This window comes from Aotus nancymaae, unplaced genomic scaffold (assembly GCF_030222135.1).
Source record: "Aotus nancymaae isolate 86718 unplaced genomic scaffold, 86718_ANA_hifiasm-v0.15.2.pri h1tg000028l, whole genome shotgun sequence".
In the NCBI taxonomy this organism is placed as follows: Eukaryota; Metazoa; Chordata; class Mammalia; order Primates; family Aotidae; genus Aotus; species Aotus nancymaae.
Window position 1 is genome coordinate 24,024,765 of NW_026988441.1, and position 24,480 is coordinate 24,049,244.

The following is a 24,480-nucleotide window of genomic DNA, read 5'->3' on the forward strand; positions in this document are numbered from 1 at the left end:
TCTGGAGTTCGAGACCAGCCTGACAAATATAAAGGAAACCCCGCCTCTACTAAAAATCCAAAATTAGCCGGGCCTGGTGGTGCATGCCTGTAATCTCAGCTACTCAGGAGGCTGAGCCAGGAGAATCGCCTAAATCCGGGAGACAGAGATTGTGGTAAGCCAAGATCTGTACTGCACTCCAGCCTGGGCAACAAAATCGAAACTCCATCTCAAAAAAAAAAAAAAAAAGAGAAAAAAACTGAAGTATGATTTTAAAGGTTCAAGGGACTTAAGCTTAGTGGCACAAATGCTCTGTAGTAAAATAAAGCCTCATCTTTTTATCAATAATATTTTAATAGTTTAATGTTTGAGCACTTATGCATCAAGAACAGAACTTTGGATGATGTTAGGGCATATTTAAATGGATAAAGTAGAAAGTGATCATTGGAGTCTAATAAGTGATGGATACAGCAACATAATACTTTACAAAACCATTCAGGGTGTGTTTGACAAGAAGGTTACATAGGAGCTGTATGATTAATGTAAAGCGTTCTCTCTCTAACTTTAGTCTTTATTCTCAACCTTACAAATATCACATACTCACATACACAGAATAAGAAAAATTAAGGCAGGTGTTGAACAGTTAGAACACGTGGTGGACACAGGGAGGGGACCATCACACACTGCAGTCAGTTGGGACTAGGGGAGGGACAGCGGGGGGTGGTGAGGAGGGATAACTGTGGGGAGAAACAGCAGATACAGGTGACTGGCAGGGGTAGGGGGAGGAAGGCAGCAAACCACCTTGCCATGTGTGTACCTATGCAACAATCCTGCATGATCTGCACATGTACCCCAGAACCTGAAGTACAATAAAAAATAAATAAAACAAAATCTGAAAAAAAAAAAAAAAAAGAAACATTAACTTTTTCTTCCTGGGAGGCAGTGTTTCATCTTTTACTATATCTTTTTCACATTGCTGTGATGATGCTGTTGAAGTACACTCTCTTTCACCAGAAGATTACCTGTGTGAATTTCAATAGATTGTCACTGGAGAGGACCAGCCCAGCACACTCCCTTGAACTGTCCCTTTTGCTTTTCAGGCAGTTAAAATGGCTTTGAAGAATGAAAATATAGTGACTGCTGATTATGCAGAAAGTTTTACATTAAAAAGTTTGTCAAAATGTTTGAAAATTACATTGCATGGTTAGGGCCGGGCGCGGTCACTCACCACTTGTAATCCCAGCACTCTGGGAGGCAGAGGTGGGTGGATCATGAGGTCAGGAGTTCAAGAATAGCCTGGCCAAAATAGTGAAACCCCATCTCTTAAAAAACAAACAAACAAAAAAGACAGACAAGAAAATTAAATTGCATGGTCTACAACGTTTAAAATATAAAATGTGGCCTGGTGCAGTGGCTCAGGCCCATAATCCCAGCACTGTGGGAGGCTGAGGCAGATGGAAGAGTTGAGACCAGCCTGGCTAATATGGTGAAACCCTATTTTGGCGGGGTGTGGTGGCTCATACCTGTAATCCCAGCACTTGAGAGGCCAAGGCGGGCAGATCATGATGTCAGGAGTTCTAGAACAGCCTGGTCAATATGGTAAAACATTGTCTCTACTAAAAATACAAAAAAAAAAAAAAAAATTAGCTTGGCGTGCTGGCAGATGCCTGTGGTCCCAGCTACTCCGGAGGCCTAGGCAGGAGAATCGCTTGAACCTGGGAGGTGGAGTTTGCACTGAGCCAAGATTGTGCCACTGACTCCAGTCTGGAGGGCAGAGCAAGACTTCGACTTAAAAAAAAAAAATTATTTCTTTTCTGTTTGAAGGATTTTTATTGTTCTACCAAAGAGTTATCTCTGGAGACAATGTTGCCTGTTTTAATATTGGCTCTGTTATCGTAAGCAAGTCATTTTTCTCATGGTTCTGTTTCTTTGACTTAAAAATGAGGATGATTATAATACCTTTGTTATTAAGTTACTGTGAGAATTAAATTCATTAACACAGATGTAGCATTGTTAGGGCTGAGTACAAATTAGCTATTAATAAGATATGTACATGCTGAATTACATTGATACATGATTTAACACAAATATATATATTTTTTCTTTTTCAATTTTTTTTTTTGAGACAGTTTCACTCTTGTTACCCAGGCTGGAGTGCAATACCCCATCTCCATTCACTGCATCCTACGCCTCCCGGGATGAAGCGATTTTCCTGCCTCGCCCTCCTGAGTAGCTGAGATTACAGGCGTGTGCCACCACATCAGGCCGAGTTTTGGGTTTTTAGTAGAGACAGGGTTTCATCATGTTGGCCAGGCTAATCTCGACCTCCTGCCTCAGGTGATCCACTTGCCTCAGCCTCCGAAAGTGTTAGGATTACAGGCGTGAGTCACCTGGCCAAGTAACACAGTAGCATTTTTATAACCCGTAAGTCTTTTTACCAATAAATGTATATTTAAATTATTTTTTAATGTAGTATAAGTACACAATGGAGTACTATTCAGCCTTAGAAAGGGGTAAATCCCATCATTTGAAACAATATAAATTTAGAAGACATTATGCTAGGTGGAATAAGCCTCACGCAGAAGGATAAATACTGGATGATCTCATTTATACATAGAATCTAATAAAGTTTAATCCAAAAGAGCAGAAGGTGAAATAATGGTTACCAAAGGCTTGATGTGGTGGGAAGAAATTATAGTTTTTGATTGAAGGGGACAAAGTTTCAAATACACAAAGTAAGTAGGTTTCCAGATATATTTCACAGCAGTGTGACTATAGTAAACTAGAATGTAATTGTATATTTCAAAATAACTGAGTTTCAAATGTCTTACCACAAAGAATGATAGGTGAGTTGATCTGTTATTTAACTCAACTTCATCATTCCATATTACATACATATATTCAAACATCACGTTTTGCCCCATAAATTCATTCAACTTTGATTTGTCAATCAAAAATACCATTCATACATTAAAGAGAAAAAAAATTAACTTTCAGAAAATTGAAGCCAGGTGCGGTGGCTCATGCCTGTCATCCCAGCACTTTTGGAGGCTGAGGCAGGTGGATCAGGAGGTCAGCAGTTCGAGACCAGCCTGACGGACATGTTGAAACCTCATCTCTACTAAAAATACAAAAATTAGCTGGGCATGGTGTCACACGCCTCTAATCCCAGCTACTCAGGAGGCTGAGACAGAATTGCCTGAACCTGGAAGGCAGAGGTTGCAGTGAGCCAAGATCATGCCACTGCACTCCAGCCTGGGCAACAGAGTGAGACTTTGTCTAAACAAAAAAAAGAAATTTGACCAGAGAAAAAAGTGTTTATTTTAAAATCTTAGAAAACATATACATACCTTTCTCTCTCTTTTTTTTTTTTGACACGGAGTTTCACTCTTGTTACCCAGGCTGGAGTGCAATGGCACAATCTCGGCTCACCGCAACCTCCGTCTCCTGGGTTCAGGTAATTCTCCTGCCTCAGCCTCCCGAGTAGCTGGGATTACAGGCACGCGCCACCACACCCAGCTAATTTTTGTATTTTTAGTAGAGACTGGGTTTCACTTTGTTGACCAGGATGGTCTCGATCTCTTGACCTTGTGATCCACCCGCCTTGGCCTCCCAAAGTGCTGAGATTACAGGTTTGAGCCACCGCGCCCAGCCTACATACCTTTTTCATATATTTCACATGTCTTGCTCATTCAATGATGTAACTTTTTTTTGAGAGGGAGTCTCCCTCTGTCAACCAGACTGGAGTGCAGTGGCATGATCTCCTCTCACTGCAACCTCCACCTCCCGGGTTCAAGTGATTCTCCGGCCTCACCCTCCCGAGTAGCTGGAATTACAGGTGCCCACTATCATGCCCAGCTCATTTTTTAAATTTTAGTAAACGGGGTTTCACCATGTTGGCCTGGTTGCACTCAAACTACTGACTTCAGGTGATCCACCCACCTCCACCTCCCAAAGTGCTGGGATTCCAGGCATGAACCACCACTCCCAGCCATAAGTAAACTTTGAATATAATGAATAGTCTAAACCCACACTCAAGAATAAAATGTTTATTGTTAATGTTCAAAATAATACTATAGGCCGGGTGCGGTGGCGCAGGCCTGAAATCCCAGCACTTTGGGGGGCTGAGGCAGGCAGATCACCTGAGGTTAGAAGTTCGAGAGCAGCCTGGCCAACATGGCGAAACCCCATCTCTACCTAAAAACTTACAAAAATTAGCCAGGTGTGGTGGCCTGCACCTGTAATCCCAGCTACTCGGGAGGCTGAGACAGGAGAATTGCTTGAACCTGGGAGGTGGAGTTTGCAGTGAGCCGAGGTCATGCCACTGTACTCCAGCCTAGGTGACAGGGTGAGACTCCTTCTCAAAAGAAAAAAAAGTTTCTTCAGTGACTAAAATAAAATAGATTGGAATTACTGATCAGTAACTTACAATGTGGTTTCAAATGTTACTTAATGAATATGTGAAGTTTCTTTTAAACTCATTTTAACAAATTACTTCTCTTGTGTTTTTTACTTCTATTAGAAAAAAAGTACTAAAATTTCTGTTATTACAAACCTATAAATTTTTTTAGATCTAAATATAGTGCTAATCTTAAAAGATTTGTATGCTTAGGATTTTTAAAAGCCTATTCTCCATTCAAACTTAGAAGATAAATAACTGCTTTTCAGTAAACCCAATGGGGCAATTGCGACTCACAATTATAAGCTATTAAAATGTTAATACTATCCCATAGATGACACCTTTAGGTATCTGCATGTTCAAGTTGTTTAACTTGTAATAATTCAAAAATAATTTTTCATAAACTGTAAAAAACTAAAAATATAGTTGTCAGAGGTGGTGGTTCATGCCTGTAATCCCAGCATTTTGGGAAGCTAAGGCAGGTGAATTACAAGGTCAGGATATCGAGACCATCCTGGCAAACACGGTGAAACCTCGTCTCTACTAAAAATACAAAAAATTAGCTGGTGTGTGGTGGCAGAGGCCTATAACCCCAGCTACTCGGGAGGCTGAGTCAGGAGAATCGCTTGAACCTAGAAGGTGGAGGTTGCAGTGAGCCAAGATTGCACCACTGCACTGCAGCCTGGGAGAGAAGGAGATTCCATTACGAAAAAAAACAACAAAAAAAGGAAAAATATGAAAAATTTGTTTTAGTTTTGAAATGTCATTATTGATAGTTGAAATAACACTAGATTTTAGAGGCTGTGGCTTTAGAAACAAGAAATGTTATGGTTGACTGCTTTACTTCCTGCCTTATTTCACACAAACACAGCAGCACAAAAAAGGCCAGAAATGCAACACCTTGATTGCAAATACACCAGTAACCTTCTAGGGAGAACATATGTGTGACCATTTACTTGCAATTCGTGACATCTTTTGAAGTACAGACTTCTGTATGGCAAGTAATAAAGAAAAACTTTACATGGCAATAGAATAAGCAATGTACTTTAAAATTACCTTCTAACCCATTATTTCCTTTTTCAGTAGCATGGTTGTGATGGAATGAGCATTTGCAGCAGTGTGGTCTTAGCCTACCCTCTCTGTTTCATCATTTTTGAGCTATAGCCGTTAAGTCTTTTATAATTTTATTAGAAAAAAAATGCTTTCTTTTTCTAATTCAGAAATTTAGCATCATTTCACAGCTTCACATATTCAGAAATGTCCCATTCTAAAAAAATATAATTGGCTGGGCACAGTGACTGACAAGTGTAATTCCAGCACTTTGGGAGGCCGAGGCAGGTGGATCATGGAATCATGTGTGGTCACGAGTTCGAGACCAGCCTGGCCAACATGGCAAAACTCTGTTTCTACTAAAATAGAAAAAATAGCCGGGGATGATAGTACATACCTATAACCCCAGCTACTTGGGAGGCTGAGGCAGGAGTATTGATTGAACCTGGGAGTCAACAGAAATAAACATGAAGTCATCTTTTTTCTTTTTTGAGATGGAGTTTCCCTCTTGTTGCCCAGGTTGGAATGCAGTGGTGAGATCTTGGCTCACTGCAACCTCTGCCTCCCAGGTTTAGGCGATTCTTGTGCCTCAGCATCCCAAGTAGCTGGCATTACAGGCATGCGCCACCACATCTGGCTAATTTTGTATTTTTAGTAGAGATGGGCTTTCACCATGTTGATCAGGCTGGTCTCTTACTCCTGACCATCCACCTCTCTCTCCCCAAGTGCTGGGATTACAGTCATGAGCCACTGAAACCAGCTTCAGTCCCTTCTTATCTAATAAATGGCACTGAAAATACTGGTTAGTTATATGGAGAAGAAAACTGGACCTCTACCTCTTGCTGTATAAACAACATAATTCGCCGGACAAGCTATTCCAGCTTTCAAGAGGCTGAGGCAAAAGAAGTGCTTGAACCCCGGGAGGTGGAGGTTGCAGTGAGCCTAGATCACTCCACTGAACTCCAGCCTGGGAGACACAGCAAGACTCTGTCTCAAGACCAAAACAAAACAAAACATGTAACTCGAGGTAGATGAAAGACTGAAAACTACCTTGACTTATATTTTTATTTCTGTTGTCTCTATCAAAAGTAAACTGGTTGTATAAGTGTACCTTTATTTCAGAGTTCTCTCTTCCATTTCATTGGTCTATGTGTATATTTTGTACCAGAATTCAAGTAATCGGAAGTCTCTAGGTTTATGCTTCTCCCTAAAGTTACCTTGGCTCTTGTATTCTACAAAGTCAATTTTAGAATAGCATTCTTTTTCTAATTCCATTTTCAAAAAGTCATTGAAAGCTTGATAGAATACTTAATCTGTAGATTGCTTTAGGTAGAATGGACATTCTAATTATATTGATTCTTCAAATTCATGAGCATAAAATGCCTTTTATTTGTCTCTGATTCCTTTCAGCAGTGTTTTATAGTTGTCCTTGTAGAGATATTTTATCTGCATTTAGTGTATTGCCTAGGTATATTATTTTTTGTTTGTAGATATTCTAAGTAACACTGTGTTCTTTATTTTCTGCTGGAATGGTTTTCGTGCACAGAAATGCTACTTATTTGTGTATATTAGCTACTCCAGAGGCTGAGGCAGGAGAATCACTTAAACCCAGGAGGCAAAGGTTGCAGTGAGGCAAGATTGTCACACTGCACTCCAGCATGAGTAGCAGAGCAAGACTCCATCTCAAAAAAAAAAAAAAAAAAGGCGGGGAACAATGACTCACACCTGTAATACCAGCACTTTGGGAGGTTGAGGTGCGCAGATCATCTGAGGTTAGGAGTTCAAGACCAGCCTGGCCAACATGATGAAACCCTGTCTCTACTAAAAAATAAATAAAATTAGCTGGATGTTGTAGCGGACACCTGTAATCCCAGTTACTCCAGAGGCTGAGGCAGGAGAATCACTTGAACCCAGGAGGCAGAGGTTGCAGTGAGCTGAGATCAAGCTATTGCACTCCAGCCTGGGCAACAAGAGCAAAACTGTCTCAAAACAAAACAAAAAAACTCATCTACAATAACTGTAGTAATTATACATTGAAATAAATTTAACCAAAAAGTGGAAACACATATGCATTATAATCTAAACAATATTTAAATACAAAATTAATACATAAATGGAAAAATATTACCTTTAAATGAATTGGCATTACTACTGTTAAATATTTGTATTAAAGAAAATCTACAAATATGATGCAACCTCTACAAAAATACCAGTGACATACTTTAAATTTAAATAGCCAAAGCAATAAAGATTAAAAAAAAAAAGTGAAAGTACCACCCTACGTGACCTTAAAATATACTAAGAAGTTACATTAGCTAAAACAGTATGGTAATTGAGGAAAAACAAACACTCCAATGGATCAGGAAAAAAAAAAAACACCAGAAACGGCTGACTTGAAGTTACAATCTAACTTAAGGAGAAATATTTATGGCTTATTATGGAGCATCAGTTAGAGAGCAAGCACTCTTATGCTTTTTTTTTTCTTTTGAGACAGTCTCACTCTGTCCCCCAGGCTGGACTTCCGTTGCACAATCTTGGCTCACTGCAACCTCCACCTCCCGGCTTTAAGTGATTCTCTTGCCTCAGCCTCCTGAGTAGCTGAGATTACAGGCATGTGTCACCAGGTCCAGCTAATTTTCATATTTTTAGTACAGTTTCACCATATTGGGGGTCAGACTGGTCTTCAACTCTTGACCTTATGATCTGCCCTCGGCCTCCCAAAGTGCTGGGATTACAAGTGTGAGCTACCATGCCAGCCTTAATTTTTGTTTTTAGTAGAAATGAGATTTTGTTTGCCAGGCTGGTCTCGAACTCCTGGCCTGAGGTAATCTACCCACCTTGGCCTCCCAAAGTGCTGGGATTAGAAGTGGGAGCCACCTCGCCTGGACTCAGTCATGTTTCTTTGATATATTTATATATAAGAACATTCTCATGACTTATGAAGCTTTCCTAGAATGTACTTGACAAAAAGAAAAAGACTCAATAAATAAGTAAATTTACTTATGTCTTCTACAGAAAGAGGACAAAAAAGAAAGAAAAGTAGGCTTACATAAACATCTACAACGAAAAGAATAAAATGGAATATTCTAAACAAAACATACTAATTATGGAATTACATCTTAAAATTTTGTGTGCACTACTAAATTTTATTACCATTCTTATAATCAATGACCAGCTCACATAATGGGTACTTCATAAACTATGAAACAAATAACAAACTAGAAAATTATAAATCTACCATCAGTACCAGGCAAAGAAAAACAGGCTTTGTATGGAGAGATTCTGAACCATAAGCCATAAGGTTTTACAGTACTGAATACAAAACTGAGAGCATAAATTTGCTTTCAGCATTTTTTAGGTTATTATTATCCAGAAATTAATCACCTTATTAAAATGGTATGTTTTATTCCAGTAGTGTTTTCTTCTGAAAATAGGTACAAACTTATATTCATACAAGCACACATACTCCATAATTTTAATTTTCTTTCCTAAGGTTTATCTTTAGAATAATGTATGTGTATTGTTTTTTTGTTTTGATATGGAATTTCGCTCTTGTTGTCCAGGCTGGAGTGCAAGGCACAATCTCAGCTCACTGCAATCTCCACCTCCATGGTTCAAGCCATTCTCCTCCTGTGTAGCTGAGATTATATGCACCATAATGCCTAGCTGTATTTTGTATTTTTAGTATAGATGTTTTCTCCATGTTGGTGTTGGTCAGGCTGGTCTCAAACTCCTGACCTCAGGTGTTTTGCCCGCCTCGTCCTCCCAAGGTGCTGGAATTACAGGCATGAGCCACCACGCCTGGCTAACTTTATGTAAATCAAAATTAAAAGTCTTTGTTTACAGGCCGACAGGCCCCATGTTCAAATAAAAATATGTAAGGAATTTATGAAAATATGTATTCAAGACTCACAAATGTATGGATTTTATTAATACTTCTAAATAATATTATAACCAAAGAAATTACTCTGCAGTTAGTCAATACTATTTATTCATTTTGAGACAGTCTCGCTCTGTTGCCCAGGTTGGAGTGCAGTGGCATGATCTCAACGCACTGCAACCTTGACTTCCCAGTTTCAAATGATTCTCTGCCTCAGCCTCCAGAGTAACTGGGATTACAGAGGTCCACCACCACACCCAGCTAACTTTTTGTTATCTTTGGCAGACAGCGTTTCACCACATTGGCAAGGCTGGTCTCGAACTTCTGACCTCATGATCCACCCACCTCAGCCTCCTAAATTGCTGAAATTACAGGTGTCAGCCACAGTGTCTGGCCCAATAATTTTTGTATTTTTAGTACAGATGGAAGTTTTGACATGTTGGCCACATGGGTCTCAAATTCCTGACCTCAGGTGACCCACCCACCTCGGGCTCCCAAAGTGCAAGCAGTATAGGCATAAGCCACCACGTCCAGTCATGAGCAACAATTGTACATTTTAAAATAACAAAAAGTGTAAAACTAAATTTTCTGTAATACAAAGAATAAATGCTAGAGGTGATACTTAATTTACCTTGAGATGATTATTATATATTGTATGCATGTATCAAAATATGCCATATGTGGCTTAAATAGATACACATACTATGCACCCAAAAAATTTATTTAAATGACAAAGAAAAATAAAAATGTAACCTTCAGGAACAACATTCTTTAACTTCTTTGCAGTTAAAAGCCATTGGCAAAAAAAGATTACTAAAGATTGTACTTTATTATGTCAAGAAATATACTGTTACCATCTTTTACCTACACTCGTAAGGTGGAATGGGTTAAGGTCAGTGGCAAAATACTGCTTCATTGACTGCAGAATAGTATTTAACATGTTAAAAATGTTAAATTCAAAAATTAAGTCTACACATAACTTCAAGGTTTTTAAATTTACTGGATTGTATCACATAAAAGTACAATTCGTGGCCGGGCATGGTGGCTCACGCCTGTAATCCCAGCACTTTGGGAGGCCGAGGTGGGTGGATCACGAGGTCAAGAGATTGAGACCATCCTGGTCAATGGTGAAACCCTGTCTCTACTAAAAATACAAAAAATTAGCTGGGCAAGGTGGCGTGTGCCTGTAATCTCAGCTACTAAGGAGGCTGAGGTAGGAGAATTGCCTGAACCCAGGAGGCAGAGGTTGCGGTGAGCCAAGATCGCGCCATTCCACTCCAGCCTGGGTAACAAGAGCGAACCTCCGTCTCAAAAAAAAAAAAAAAAAAAAGTACAATTAGTAAAATAATATATTAAACTAAAATTAAAAATATTTTTCTCGCAAGGCAGAATATTAAAGTGAACAGCTACCTCAGCCATCACTAAATCACAAAGAGCATCCCTACTTAGATTTGTATCTTCCATCTTACATTTTAATGTCTTTATTATTTAACAAAAAGTAATAAATAATGCTCACCTAATAAAAAAGAATCTCTCATATCTTTCATGCAGGAACAACTCATCACGTTTTCACATGTGAATACAATAGGAATAAAGATAGTCATCAATTTGAAGGTTGAATTACACCCTTATTCATGTATCCAAAAAAATCTTTTTCCAAGAAAAAAAGTATACTTTGGCTGGACACAGCAGCACACATCTCTGTCATCCTACCAGTTTTGGAGGCTGAATCACCTGAGGTCAGGAGTTCCAGATCAACTTGGCTAATGGTGAGACTCCATCTCTACTAAAACTACAAAAGTTAGACAGGCATAGTGGCTCATGTCTGTAACCTCAGCTACTTGGGGGGCTGAGGCAGGAGAATCATTTGAACCTGGGAGGCGGAGGCTGCACTCCAATCTGGGTGACCAAACAAGACTCTGTCTTAAAAAAAAAAAAAAAAAGTGGCCAGCGGGGTGGCTCACGCCTATAATCCCAGCACTTTGGGAGGCTGAGGCGGGTGGATCATGAGAGAAAGAGATTGAGACCATCCTGGACAACAAGGTGAAACCGTGTCTCTACTAAAAATAGAAAAAATAGCTGGGCATGGTGGCGCGTGCCTGTAGTCCCAGCTACTCAGGAGGCTGAGGCAGAATTGCTTGAACCCAGGAGGCGGAGGTTGCGGTGACCCGAGATTGAGCCATTGCACTGCAGCCTGGGTAACGAGAGAAACTCCGTCTCAAAAAAAAAAAAAAAAAAAGTATATTTTGAATATAATTTAATTATAGCTCTCCAAAGTATCTTATACCCTTTTAAAGTTATATAAAAAATATTTATGTATCAGCTTCAGCTTTAAATTATGTTCTAAACTCAGTACTCTGATGTAGTGTAGTGTCGGAAGTCAGTTCCTATTTCTACTCTGAATTAATATTTACATAATTTTCAAATAACTCATTTTTTTAATATCACCACATCTGCAAAAATATATTTTAGTATGAACTCCCTGGTGTTTCCTAAGCTGTAGTTTGTATAAAAAAGTTTTTCAAAACTTATTACATTTGCAGAGATTTTCTTCAATATAAATTCCCTGACGTTGAACAGTTTGAAGTTTGTACAAAATGTGTACAATAAGATCTGTCATATAGGTAACAGTAATACAACTCTCTCTCTCTACACATATATATATGCACTTTTTTTTTTCAGATCGAGTCTCACTTTTTCACCCAAGCTGGAGTTCAATGGCACAATCTCAGCTCACTGCAACCTCCGCCTCACAGGTTCAAGCAATTTTCCTGTCACAAGCTCTCAAATAGCTGGGATTAGTCGTGTGCCACCACGACCACCTAATTTTTGTATTTTGGGTAGAAACGGGGTTTTACCATGTTGGCCAAGTTGGTCTCAAACTTCCGACCTCAAGTGATCCAACTGCCCCGGACTCCAAAGTGCTGAAATTACAGGTGTGAGCCACCACACTCAGCTCGTATTTTAGTTTGTCTTCAAAATAAATACTCTTGTTCACTTTAAAGGCTTACAGTTTCTGAAAAATCTTTTGACAGTGATTTTTCTTTTTTGACATGGAATCTTGCTGTTGCTCAACCTGGAGTGTAGTGGCATGATCTTGGCTTACCGCAACCTCTGCCTCCTGGGTTCAAGTGATTCTCTTCCCTCAGCCTCCCAAGTAGCTGGAACTATAGGCATGCACCACCAAACCCAGCTAATTTTTTTGTATTTTTTGTAGAGATGGGGTTTCATCATGTTGGCCAGGCTGGTCTCAAATTCTTGACCTCAGGTGATCCACCTGCCTCGGCCTCCGAGAATGCTGGGTTTATAGGCATGAATCACCGTGCCTAAAGCCATAGTTTTGTCAGCATCAGTTAAAAGTTTTGCTATATTTTTCACACTTGTAGGTTTTCTTCAGTACAAAGTATTTTACCTACAATCAAGTGTGACAACCATTTATCTTTGTAATATTCTTTCCATTAGGATTTTGCACCAGCATTATTTTTTACATTTAGAAAAGTTGAGGTGTTGTCAATTGCATTGTTACATCTTTCAGGTTAGCACAGTTCCTCTCCAGTAGGAATTATGTCTGTTAAGAATTAAGGACTTGTTAAAGGCTTTGCCACATTATTCACACTTCTGGGTTTCTCTCCAGCATAAATTATCTTATGTGTTTTGAGTTTATGATTCGTTAAAAGCTTTGCCACATTCTTTATAAGATTTTTCTACAGCATGAATTTTCTTATGTGTAGTAAGGTTTGAACATTGGTTAAAAGCTCTGCCACATTCTTTACATTTGTAGGGTTTCTCTCCAGTATGAATTACCTTATGTTTAGTGAAAGTTGAGGACCAGTTAAATGCTTTGCCACATTCTTCACATTTGTAGGGTTTTTCTCCAGTATGAATTCTCTTATGTTCCATAAGGTTTGAAAACCAGTTGAAGGCTTTGCCACATTCTTCACATTTGTAGTGTTTCTCTCCAGCATGAATTGCCTTATGTGTAGTAAGGGTTGAGAACTTATTAAAGGCTTTGCCACAATCTTCACATTTGTAGGGTTTCTCTCCAGTATGAATTGCCTTATGTTTAGTGAGAGTTGAGGACCATTTAAAGGCTTTGCCACATTCTACACATTTGTAGGGTTTCTCTCTAGTATGAACTATCGTATGTTGAGTAAGGTTTGAGTATTGATAAAAACCTTTGCCACATTGTTCACACTTGTAGGGTTTCTCTCCAGCATGAATTATCTTATGTCTAGCAAGGGTTGAGGATTGGTTAAAAGCTTTGCCACATTCTTTACATTTGTAGGGTTTCTCTCCAGTATGAATTTTCTTATGTGTAGTAAGGTGTGAGGATAGGTTAAAAGCTTTGCCACACTCGTCACATTTGTAGGGTTTCTCTCCAGTATGAATTGTCTTATGTGCAGTAAGGGCTGAGAGTTGCTTAAATGCTTTGCCACATTCTTCACATTTGTAGGGTTTCTCCCCAGTATGAATTATCTGATGTGTAGTAAGTTGTGAGAATTGGCTAAAGGCTTTGCCACATTCTTCACATTTGTAGGGTTTCTCTCCTGTATGAATTCTCCTATGTGTGGTAAGGTGTGAGGATGTGTTAAAGGCTTTGCCACATTCTTCACATTTGTATGGTTTTTCTCCAGTATGAATTCTCTTATGTTGAGTAAGGGTTGAGGACACATTAAAGGCTTTGCCACACTCTTCACATTTGTAAGGTTTCTCCCCCGTATGAATTCTCTTATGTTGAGTAAGGGTTGAGGACACATTAAAGGCTTTGCCACATTCTTCACATTTATAAGGTTTATCTCCAGTATGAATTCTCTTATGTTTAGTAAGGTTGGAGGATTGGTTAAAAGCTTTGCCACAATGTTCACATATGAAGGGTTTCTCTCCAGCATGAATTTTCTTATGTCTAGTAAGAGTTGACAATTGGTTAAAAGCTTTGCCACACTCTTTACATTTGTAGGCGTTCTCTGCAGTATGAATTATCGTACGTGTAGTAAGGTGTGAGGATACGTTAAAAGTTTTGCCACATTCTTCAGTTGTGTAGGATTCCTCTCCAGTATGAATTATCTTATGCGTGTTAAGGTGTGAGGACTTGTTAAAAGCTTTGCCATGTTCTTTACGTTTGTAGTGTTTCTGTCCTTTATGAATTCTTTTATGTTGAGAAAGCGTTGAGGACACATTACAGGCCTTGCCACATTCTTCAAGTTTGTAGGAATTCACAGTAGTGTGAATTTTTTCATGTTGACTTAGGTGTGAAAGAATGTAAAATGATTTGCCACACTGTTTACACTTGAAAGGATTCTTTTCAGTCTTATGTCTATTTGAATTTGAAAATGTATGAAAGTCTTTCACATATTTATCACATTGAAATATTTTGCTCTGGGTAGTTGTCAAACACTGTCCATTACAACTTCCTTTGTACACCCTATACTCATCCACACCTTTATGCCCTTTTTTTAACTGTAAATTGTGATATCCAGATTTTTCATATTTTCTCAGTATTATTGTTTGGAAAGAATCTTTTACACTCTCCTCTAGCCAAAGGTCTTGGGCAAAATAGGAACACATATCTGAAAGAAATAAAAATAACAACTGAATCCACATACTACAGCCAGATACATATTCTTTACAAGTCTAATCCATAAAATTATACAAACTACATAAATAAGATTGTATAACAAGGATGGGCGTGGTAGCTCATGCTTGTAATCCCAGCACTTTGAGAAGCTGACGTGGGGAGATCACATGAGGTCAGGAGTTTGAGACCAGTCTGGCCAACATGGTGAAACCCATCTTTACAAAAAAAATACAAAAAAAATTAGCCAGGTGTGGTAGTGTGCACCTGTAATCCCAGCTACTCAGGAGGCTGAGGTAAGAGAATCTTGAACCTAGGAGGCAGAAGTTGCAGTGAGCTGCAATCAAAGAACTGCACTCCAGCCTGGACAACAGGGCAAGACTTTGTGTCAAAAACAAAACAAAACAAAACAAAAAACTGCGTAACAAAATACCAAAGGTCCTAATTTCTTTACAGACATATAAATGTAAGAAAAATATACAGACCAAAATACATTTCTGAAAAATTTATAAATGAGTTAAGTGTGTACAATGCCCCAGAAAGTGAGCACAATGCAAAGAGCCACGAAGAATAAAAAGAAAAGTCTGTTATGTTTACGCAACACAGCTCTTCCATCTCCCCACCAATATAACATAGTGCCTTTAGAAGTCAATAGCTGATTGGGCATGGTGGCGCATGCGTGTAATCCCATAACTAAAGGAGGCCAAGGCAGGCAAATGACCTGAGGTCAGGTGTTCACAACCAGCCTGGCCAACATGGCGAAACTTCGTCTCTACTAAAAATACAAAAATTAGCCTGGCATGATGTTGGGTGCCTGTAATCCCAGCTACTCAGGAGGCTGAGGCAGGAGAATGCCTTGATCCCAGGAGGCAGGGGTTGCAGTGAGCTGGGATCTCGCCATTGCACTCCAGCCGGCGCAACAGAGCAAGGCTCTGTCTCAGGAAAAAAAAAAAAAAAAAAAAAAAGAGTGAATAGACAAGCCTGTTTTTGTTTTTTAAAGACAAGTAGAACACTGGCACATACATCTTTTTTTTTTTTTTTCATTTCTAGACACTGTCTAGGCTTTCTAGACACTAGATTCTATCTCTGATGACATGAAGTGCTGAAAGAAATGTTAGTATACTTTGAAATGAGTTTGAATCTGCTGAATCCAAAGGTAAATGCTACAGCAGCAGAGAGAGGGTAATATCACAAACAGGGAAGAGGTTTAGCAAGTGGTGACTGATTATTAAGAAACATGAATAATTTTTTTTTTTTTGAGATGGAGTTTCGCTCTTGTTACCCAGGCTGGACTCACCGCAACCTCCACCTCCTGGGTTCAGGCAAGTCTCCTGCCTCAGCCTCACGGGTAGCTGGGATTACAGGCACGCGCCACCATGCCCAGCTAATTTTTGTATTTTTAGTACAGACAGGGTTTCACCTTGTTGACCAGGATGGTCTCGATCTCTTGACCTCGTGATCCACCTGCCTCGGCCTCCCAAAGTGCTGGGATTATAGGCGTGAGCCACCGCGCCCAGCCCATCCTTTTTTTTAAGCCAGAGTGGGTCTTGCTCTGTCGCTTGGATGAGGGGTGGAGGGGTTGGGGGAGGGGGAGGTGGGAAGCTGAGATGCCAGAGGGACAGCTTCAGGCCACGAGTGCCGCCCATAGAGCACCCCTATGGGTTGTTTTTGGTTCATGAGAGGGACTTTAAAGACTTATAGGTAAGGCCGGGGGCGGTGGCTCAAGCCTGTAATCCCAGCACTTTGGGAGGCCGAGGCAGGTGGATCACGAGGTCAAGAGATAGAGACCATCCTGGTCAACAAGGTGAAGCCCCGTCTCTACTAAAAATACAAAAATTAGCTGGGCATGGTGGCGCGTGCCTGTAATCCCAGCTACCCGGGAGGCTGAGGCAGGAGAATTGCCTGAACCCAGGAGGCAGAGGTTGCGGTGAGCTGAGATCGCGCCATTGCACTCCAGTCTGGGTAACAACAGTGAAACTCCGCCTCAAAAAAAAAAAAATACAAAATTTCAGACAAGATACATATTAAGAACATGTTTAAGAGACTCTCAGAGTCTCTAGTTGAGAAAAGTTTTTCTGACTATGCCAGGACACAGCTACATTATAAAAATTGTGACAGGTAGCTTTTTTAGATATCCATATCTCAATTAAAGATTATAATGCATATAAAATAGGACAATATACTCCCCTCAAGAATGTTATAAAGTTTTCAGAAAGAAACTGAAAAAGTATACATTAATTTTAAATATTGATTGAAAATAAATAATAATCAGTAAGTAAAATAGAAAAACATACAACTATCAAAACTCAGAAAAATGATGGTAAGAACAAAAATATTAAAAATATCAAAAAACAGAAAATTGTGGGGGTAAAAAACACAAAAAGAAATTACAACGGAAAAATCCTAAAATAAAATATGTTGTAAAAATAAAGAAGCTCAACAAAGAAAGTATGATACACAAAGATGCTTATAAGAAACACAGACCAGGCCGGGCGCGGTGGCTCAAGCCTGTAATCCCAGCACTTTGGGAGGCTGAGGCGGGTGGATCACGAGGTCAAGAGATCGAGACCATCCTGGTCAACATGGTGAAACCCTGTCTCTACTAAAAAAATACAAAAAATTAGCTGGGCACAGTGGTGCATGCCTGTAATCCCAGCTACTCAGGAGGCTGAGGCAGGAGAATTGCCTGAACCTAGGAGGCGGAGGTTGCGGTGAGCTGAGATCGCGCCATTGCACTCCAGCCTGGGTAATGAGCAAAACTCCGTCTCAAAAAAAAAAAAAAAAAAAAACACAGACCATTCATGTTGGTGATAGTTTTCTGAGGAGCAAAAAAAAAGAAACACAGATTTTTTGTTTTCTTTTTGAGGCGGACTCTTGCTCTGTCACCCAGGTTGGACTGCAGTGGCACAATCTCCGTTTACTGTAACCTCCACCTCCTGGGCTCAAGTGAGTCTCCTGCCTCAGCCTCCCAAGTAGCTGGGATTACAGGCACCTGTCACCACACCCAGCTAATTTTTATATTTTTAGTAGAGATGCAGTTTCACCAACTTGGCCAGGTTGGTCTTGAACTCAACTTTGTGATCCACCTGCCTCAGCCTCCCAAAGTGCTGAGATTACAGGCGTGAGCCACCACACCAAGCAAGAAACACAAATTAAGCACAATTTCAAAAGTGACACAAGACAGTCTTGGGAGCTGCAAGATAAAAGTGATGTATCATTTACAAACATAGTCTTATGCAATAACCAGTGAATTGATATCTAAAATTTTGCAGGCCGGAAGAAAATGGTGTGATATAGTCAAACTCCTGGAAACAAAAGCTATCAAGTGATAATAATACCATCAGGAAATCTGTCCTGCCAAATAGGAAGAAAAAAGCCTTCCTAAATAACCCAAATTCTGAGAAAGTACATTGGCACTGCATATGACCTACATATAAAAGATGCTGAAGGCAGTTTCTTTTACTGCAAATAACATGATTCAAGAAATGACAATCATACAAAAATTCATTGTCTGAGAAAGATATGCACATACACAAAAATAAAATTTCCTAGCACAACCATAATGATGCAGAAAACATTTTTAACTGTGTTCTAAAATTGAAGGAATTTTAGAGAATAAAGAAATTAAAAATCTGAGGTATAATTTTTGTATGCAACTGAAGTTCTTTTTTTACCAAATTAAAATATATTGTTATATGTTTTAGAGGTTTATGTAATCCCTAAGGTACCACAAATTATGTATCTATATAGATACACAAAACAAAATAAGAAATAAGTAAAAGAGGCCGGGGGCAGTGGCTCACGCCTGTAATCCCAACATTTTGAGAGGCCGAGGCAGGTGGATCACCTGAGGTCAAGAGTTGGAGATCAGCCTGACCAATATGGTAAAACCTCGTCTCTACTAAAATACAAAAATTAGTCAGGTGTGGTGGCTAGTCCCAACTACTCAGGAGGCTGAGAGAGAATTGCTTGAACCCAGGAGGTGGAAATTTCCATGAGCTGAGATCACACCACAGCACTCCAGCCTGGGTGGCAGAATGAGACTCAGTCTCAAAAAATAGAAAGAAAGAGGGAAAATGAGGAACAAAGATACAAGAATCAAATAAAACAACTAATAAAATAACATTAGTAATTATTTCGGTTTAAGAATATTATTTATATATACATATTCATAAATATATATATTTAACTTTACAATCAAGAGACATACTTTCAATAAAGGAATTTATTTAAAAATTTCTAGAACTAAGATCCGTCTAACTTTTCTATTTTTTTTTTTTTTTTTTTTTTGGAGACGGAGTTTCGCTCTTGTTACCCAGGCTGGAGTGCAATGGCGCGATCTCGGCTCACCGCAACCTCCGCCTCCTGGGTTCAGGCAATTCTCCTGCCTCAGCTTCCTGAGTAGCTGGGATTACAGGCACGCGCCACCATGCCCAGCTAATTTTTTTGTATTAGTAGAGACGGGGTTTCACAATGTTGACCAGGATGGTCTCGATCTCTTGACCTCGTGATCCACCCACCTCGGCCTCCCAAAGTGCTGGGATTACAGGCTTGAGCCACCGCGCCCGGCCTCCGTCTAACTTTTCTTTCCTCAAGAGTCACCTGAGACCTAATAATAAAAAAAAGACTGGGCTGGGTGCAGTGGTTCACACCTGTAATCCGAGCACTTTGGGAGGCCAAGGTGGGTGGATCACTCGAGGTCAGGAGTTCAAGACCAGCCTGCTAACATGGTGAAACTCTGTCTCTACAAAAATTAGCCAGGCGTGTTGGCAGGTGCCCGTAATCCCAGCTTACTTGAGAGGGTGAGGCAGGAGAATCTCTGGAACCCAGGACGAGGAGATTGCAGTGAGCCGAGATTGTGCCACTGCACTCCAGCCTGGCAACAAGAGTGAAACTCTATCTCAAAAAAAAAAAAAAAAAAAAAAGACTGGCTGGGCGTGGTGGCTCACGCCTGTAATCCCAGCACTTTGGGAGGCTGAGGCGGGTGGATCACAAGGTCAAGAGGTCGAGACCATCCTGGTCAACATGGTGAAATCCCGTCTCTACTAAAAATACAAAAAATTAGCTGGGCATGGTGGCATGTGCCTGTAATCCCAGCTACTCAGGAGGCTGAGGCAGGAGAATTGCCTGAACCCAGGAGGCGGAGGTTGTGGTGAGCCGAGATCGCGCCATTGCACTCCAGCCTGGGTAACAACAGCGAAATTCCGTTTCAAAAAAAAAAAAAAAAGACTGAAAGTGGCAAGATGGATGTAGACATTCCATGCAACAAGATAAGAGCAGAAGTGGTCAGAATAATATTACATGAGCTATATCTTAAGTCAAAAACTGTCATATTTTATAAAATGTATTTTAAGTCAAAACTCTAAAGACACAGAGGAGGACATTAAACAATAATAGATTTACTTATTGAGAACCTATGACAAATTTGTATGTGCATGTGTGTATCTCACATTAGGCTTCTAAATATATAAAGCAAATATTAACAGAATCAAAAAACACACAGAGCAATATAATTATTGTTGCATGTTTCAATACCCAACTTTCTGTAATAAAAGTAAACCAAAAGAGAATATTAGTAAGGGAACAGAAGACTTTAAGGCAGTATAAAACAATCATTCCTAACAGAAGTATAGAGAACCCTCCTCAGCAATATTAGGATATACAGCCTTCTCAATAGCTCATACAACATTCTCCTTGATAGTCCACCTATTAGGCCAAAAGAGAAGTCTTAACAAAATTTTTCAATTTGAAATTTTATGGATCACTTTCTCTGACCTAAATGAGAAAAAAACTGAAAAATTATACAAATATATTGAAATTAAACAAGACACTCTTGAGCATGCTTTTGTTCAAAGGTTAAAATAATTATTTGCATACTGCTCAATGTAATCTACAGACTTAATGCAATGCTTTTTTAAAATTTCTCATTGCACGTTTGAAGAAACAGTAACAACTACAAAAGTATATGGAATCTTCGGAGACAACAGCCAACAATCTTCAGAAAAGAAAATGTTATAGCATTACAGTTTCTTATTACAAAAGAAAAAACACATTACAGAGCTACAGAATTAAAACAATTTGGTATGAGTATAAAGGTAAAAAAGTAGACTAATAAAATAAAATGCACCACATATATAAACTTTCACGTGTATGGTCATATAGTTATTTGATACCCATCATTATTGTTGCATTGTTACTGAAATCCAATAGGTAAAACCAATGCAAATTTCTGTCACCAAATCATTCAGTAGATATAATTTGAAATATAAAAATACTGGAGACTGGGCACCATGGCTCACACCTGTAATCCCACCACTTTGGGAGGCCAAAGTGGGTGAATCACCTGAGGTCTGGAGTTCAAGATAAGCCTGGCCAACATGGTGAAATCCCATCTCTACTAAAAATGCAAAAATTAGCTGGGTGTGGTGGTGGGCACCTGTTATCTCAGCTACTCAGGAGGCTGAGGCAGGAGATTCACTTGAACCTGGGAGGCAGAAACTGCAGTGTACTGAGATTGCGCCATTGCACTCCAGGTTGGGCAGCAAGAGGGAGACTCCGTATCCAAAAATAAATAGATAAATAAATAAATTCTGGGAATATCACCCAGGATTTAATAAGCAAGAAATATTCTAGACTGGGCATGGTAGCTCATGCCTATAATCCCAGCACTTTGGGAGACAGAGGTGGTCAGATCACTTAAGATCAGGAGTTCCAGACTAGCATGGCCAAAGTACTGAAACCCTGTCTCTACTAAAAATTATAAAAATTAGCCAGGCATGGTGGTGCACGCCTGTAATCCTAGCGACTCGGGAGGCTGAGGCAAGAGAATCGCTTGAATCCAGGAGGTGGAGGTTGGAGTGAGTCAAGACATCGCTACTGCACTCCAGCTTAGGTGATGGAGTAAAACTCTGTCTTAAAAAAAAAAGCAGGAACTAGTCTAACAACTATACAAAGTTTAATGACATTATGTAAAATGAAATGAGCCAGCCACAAAAAGACAGATTGAGTGAGATATATAAACCAGTTACACTCTTAAAAGCAGAAAACAGAGTGATGTTTGAAAAGTGTCAGGAAATGGGAAAAATTGGTAGTTGTATAATGTGTATTGAGATTTAGCTCTGAAAGATAAAAGTATTCTAGGGTTATGTCGCATAGCATTGTCAGTATAACATGACTAAACTAAATATTTAAAAATATTTGTAGGTTGGGTGCAGTAGCTCACTCCTGTGATCCCAGCACTTTGGGAAGCCGAGGCAGGTGGACCACCTAAGGCCAAGAGTTCAAGACCAGCCAGGAAAAAACGGTGAAACCCCATCTGTACTAAAAATACAAAAATTAGCTGGCGAGCGATGGCAGTCGCCTGTAATCCCAGCTACTCGGGAAGCTGAGGCAGGAGAATCACTTGAACCCAGGAGATGGAGATTGCAGTGGGCCAAAATCGAGCCATTGCACTCCAGCCTGGGCAACAAGAGCAAGACTCCATCTTACGGGGGAAAAAAAGAAAGTATGTTGGCCGGGAGCGGTGCTCACACCTGTACTCTCAGCACTTTGGGAGGCCGAGGTGGGCGAATCATGAGGTCAAGGGATCGAGACCATTCTGGCCAACATGGTGAAACCCCATCTCTCCTAAAAATACAAAAATTAGCTGGGCGTGGTGGCGTACTCCTGTAGTCCCAGCTACTCGGGAGGCTGAGGCAGGAAAACTGCTTGAACCCAGGAGGCAGATGTTGCAGTGAGCCGAGATTGCGCCACTGCACTCCAACCTGGCGCCTGAATGAAACTCTTATCTCAAAAAAGAAAGAAAGAAAGAAAGAAAGTATGTGAAACAAAAAAAATAATAATAATAATCACAGCATATCACAAAATTAAAAATTAAGGCAATATAACAGAAAATGAGGAAAAACGTATCTACAAAAACACATAAAACAATAAAAATAAAACTGGTAATATTAACTTTATTTCTTTAAGCAACTATTTAAAATATAAATTCATTAAACTACTTAATAAAAAGAAATGTAAGCTCAGAACTTTGGGAGGCTAAGGAGGATTGAACAATTAATTTCAAGATTTAGAGACCAACCTGGCCCAACTGGCAAGACTCTGTCTCTATAGAAACAAAATAAAATAACTAGCTGGGTGTGATTGCACATGTCTGTAACTTGCCTGTAGACCAAAAAAGGAGCTTTCAGACTCCTTTGTATCTTAAAAAAAAAGTACTCTGTCTTCTGTACAACTAAATACTTACATAGCACACTGCTGTAATCCCACCTACTCAGGAGGCTGAGGCAGGAGAATCGCTTGAACCTGGCAGCAGAGGTACATACCACTGCACTCCAGCCTGAGCAACAGAGTGAGACTCTGTCTCAAGAAACACACACACACACACACACACGGGAAAGAGCATTTGAAATAACATACAAATTTACTAATATGTGAAGGCATGAATAGAAATCACAATGAAAAGCAAGATCACCTAACACACATTAGAATGGCCACTATCAATTTTTTTTATAAAACATCAAATCTGGGCCAGGTGAGATGGCTCACGCCCGTACTCCCAGCACTTTGGGAGGCCAAGGCAGGCAGAACACGAGGTCAGGAGTTCGAGACCAGTCTGACCAACATGGTGAAACCCCGTCTCTACTAAAAACACAATAATGAGCCAGTCGTGGTGGCATGCTCCTGTAATCCCAGCTACTCAGGAGGCTGAGGCAGAAGAATGGCTTGAACCCAGGAAGCAGAGGTTGCAGTGAGCTGAGATCACACCATTGCACTCCAGCCTGGGCAACAAGAGTGAAATTCCATCTCAAGAAAAAAAAAAACAACAAAAATCTGGCCAGGCGCAGTGACTCATGCTTGTAATTCCAGCACTTTGGGAGGCCTAGGAGTGGGGATCACGAGGTCAGGAGAATCACTTGAACGAGGCAGAGGCTGCAGTGAGCAGAAATCACACCACTTCACTCCAGCCTGGGCAACAGAGCGGGACTCTGTCTCAAAACAAACAAACACCACCAAATTTGTTGATGATGCTATGAAAATAAAACCTATCTTGATTATTGGTAGAAAACAAGGATGCTGCCATTATTTTTTAAATGGAATTATAATTAAATACAGCTATCCCATTTGTAAATCTATATCCAAAGTATGCAACATAGGACCTAGAAGAGTTATATAAACATCTATGTTTATTATACCAGTATTCACAAAAGCCAAAAGGCTGAAGTAACCCAGATGTCTTTTGATCCATAAACACATCAAAAAATGGGCCAGGCGCAGTGCCTGTAACTCTAGCACTTTGGGAGGCCCAGGCGGGTAGATCACCTGAGGCCAGGAGTTCAAGACTAGTCTGGCCAACATGTTGAAACCCTATCTCTATAAAAATAAAAAATAGAAAAAAAAAAAAAAAAAAAAAACACATCAAAAAATGTAACATATACATACAATAGAACATTATTTAGCCTTAAAAAAATCTTGGCTGGGTGCAGTGGCTCATGTCTGTAATACCAGCACTTTGGAAGGCCAAGGCAGGTAAATCACTGGAGGTCAGGAGCTCAAGACCAGCCTCGGCAACATGGTGAAATCCCGTTCTACAAAAATAAA

General features: G+C 39.8%; 2 protein-coding genes across 2 annotated transcripts in view; both read right to left on the minus strand.

Annotated features, from left to right (window-relative positions):
* LOC135276758 (zinc finger protein 675-like) overlaps positions 1–24,480 on the minus strand; it is a 166,818-nt gene that overhangs the window by 116,439 nt on the left and 25,899 nt on the right. The gene's annotated exons all lie outside the window — the stretch shown is intronic.
* The window catches only part of LOC105726272 (zinc finger protein 724), a 42,040-nt gene continuing 25,967 nt past the window's right edge, over positions 8,408–24,480 (minus strand). The window contains exon 4 of the mRNA XM_012465677.3: positions 8,408–14,875. Within this exon, the coding sequence (XP_012321100.3) occupies positions 12,969–14,875 (1,907 nt within the window). The 3' untranslated portion in view covers positions 8,408–12,968. The remainder of the gene's footprint in view (positions 14,876–24,480) is intronic.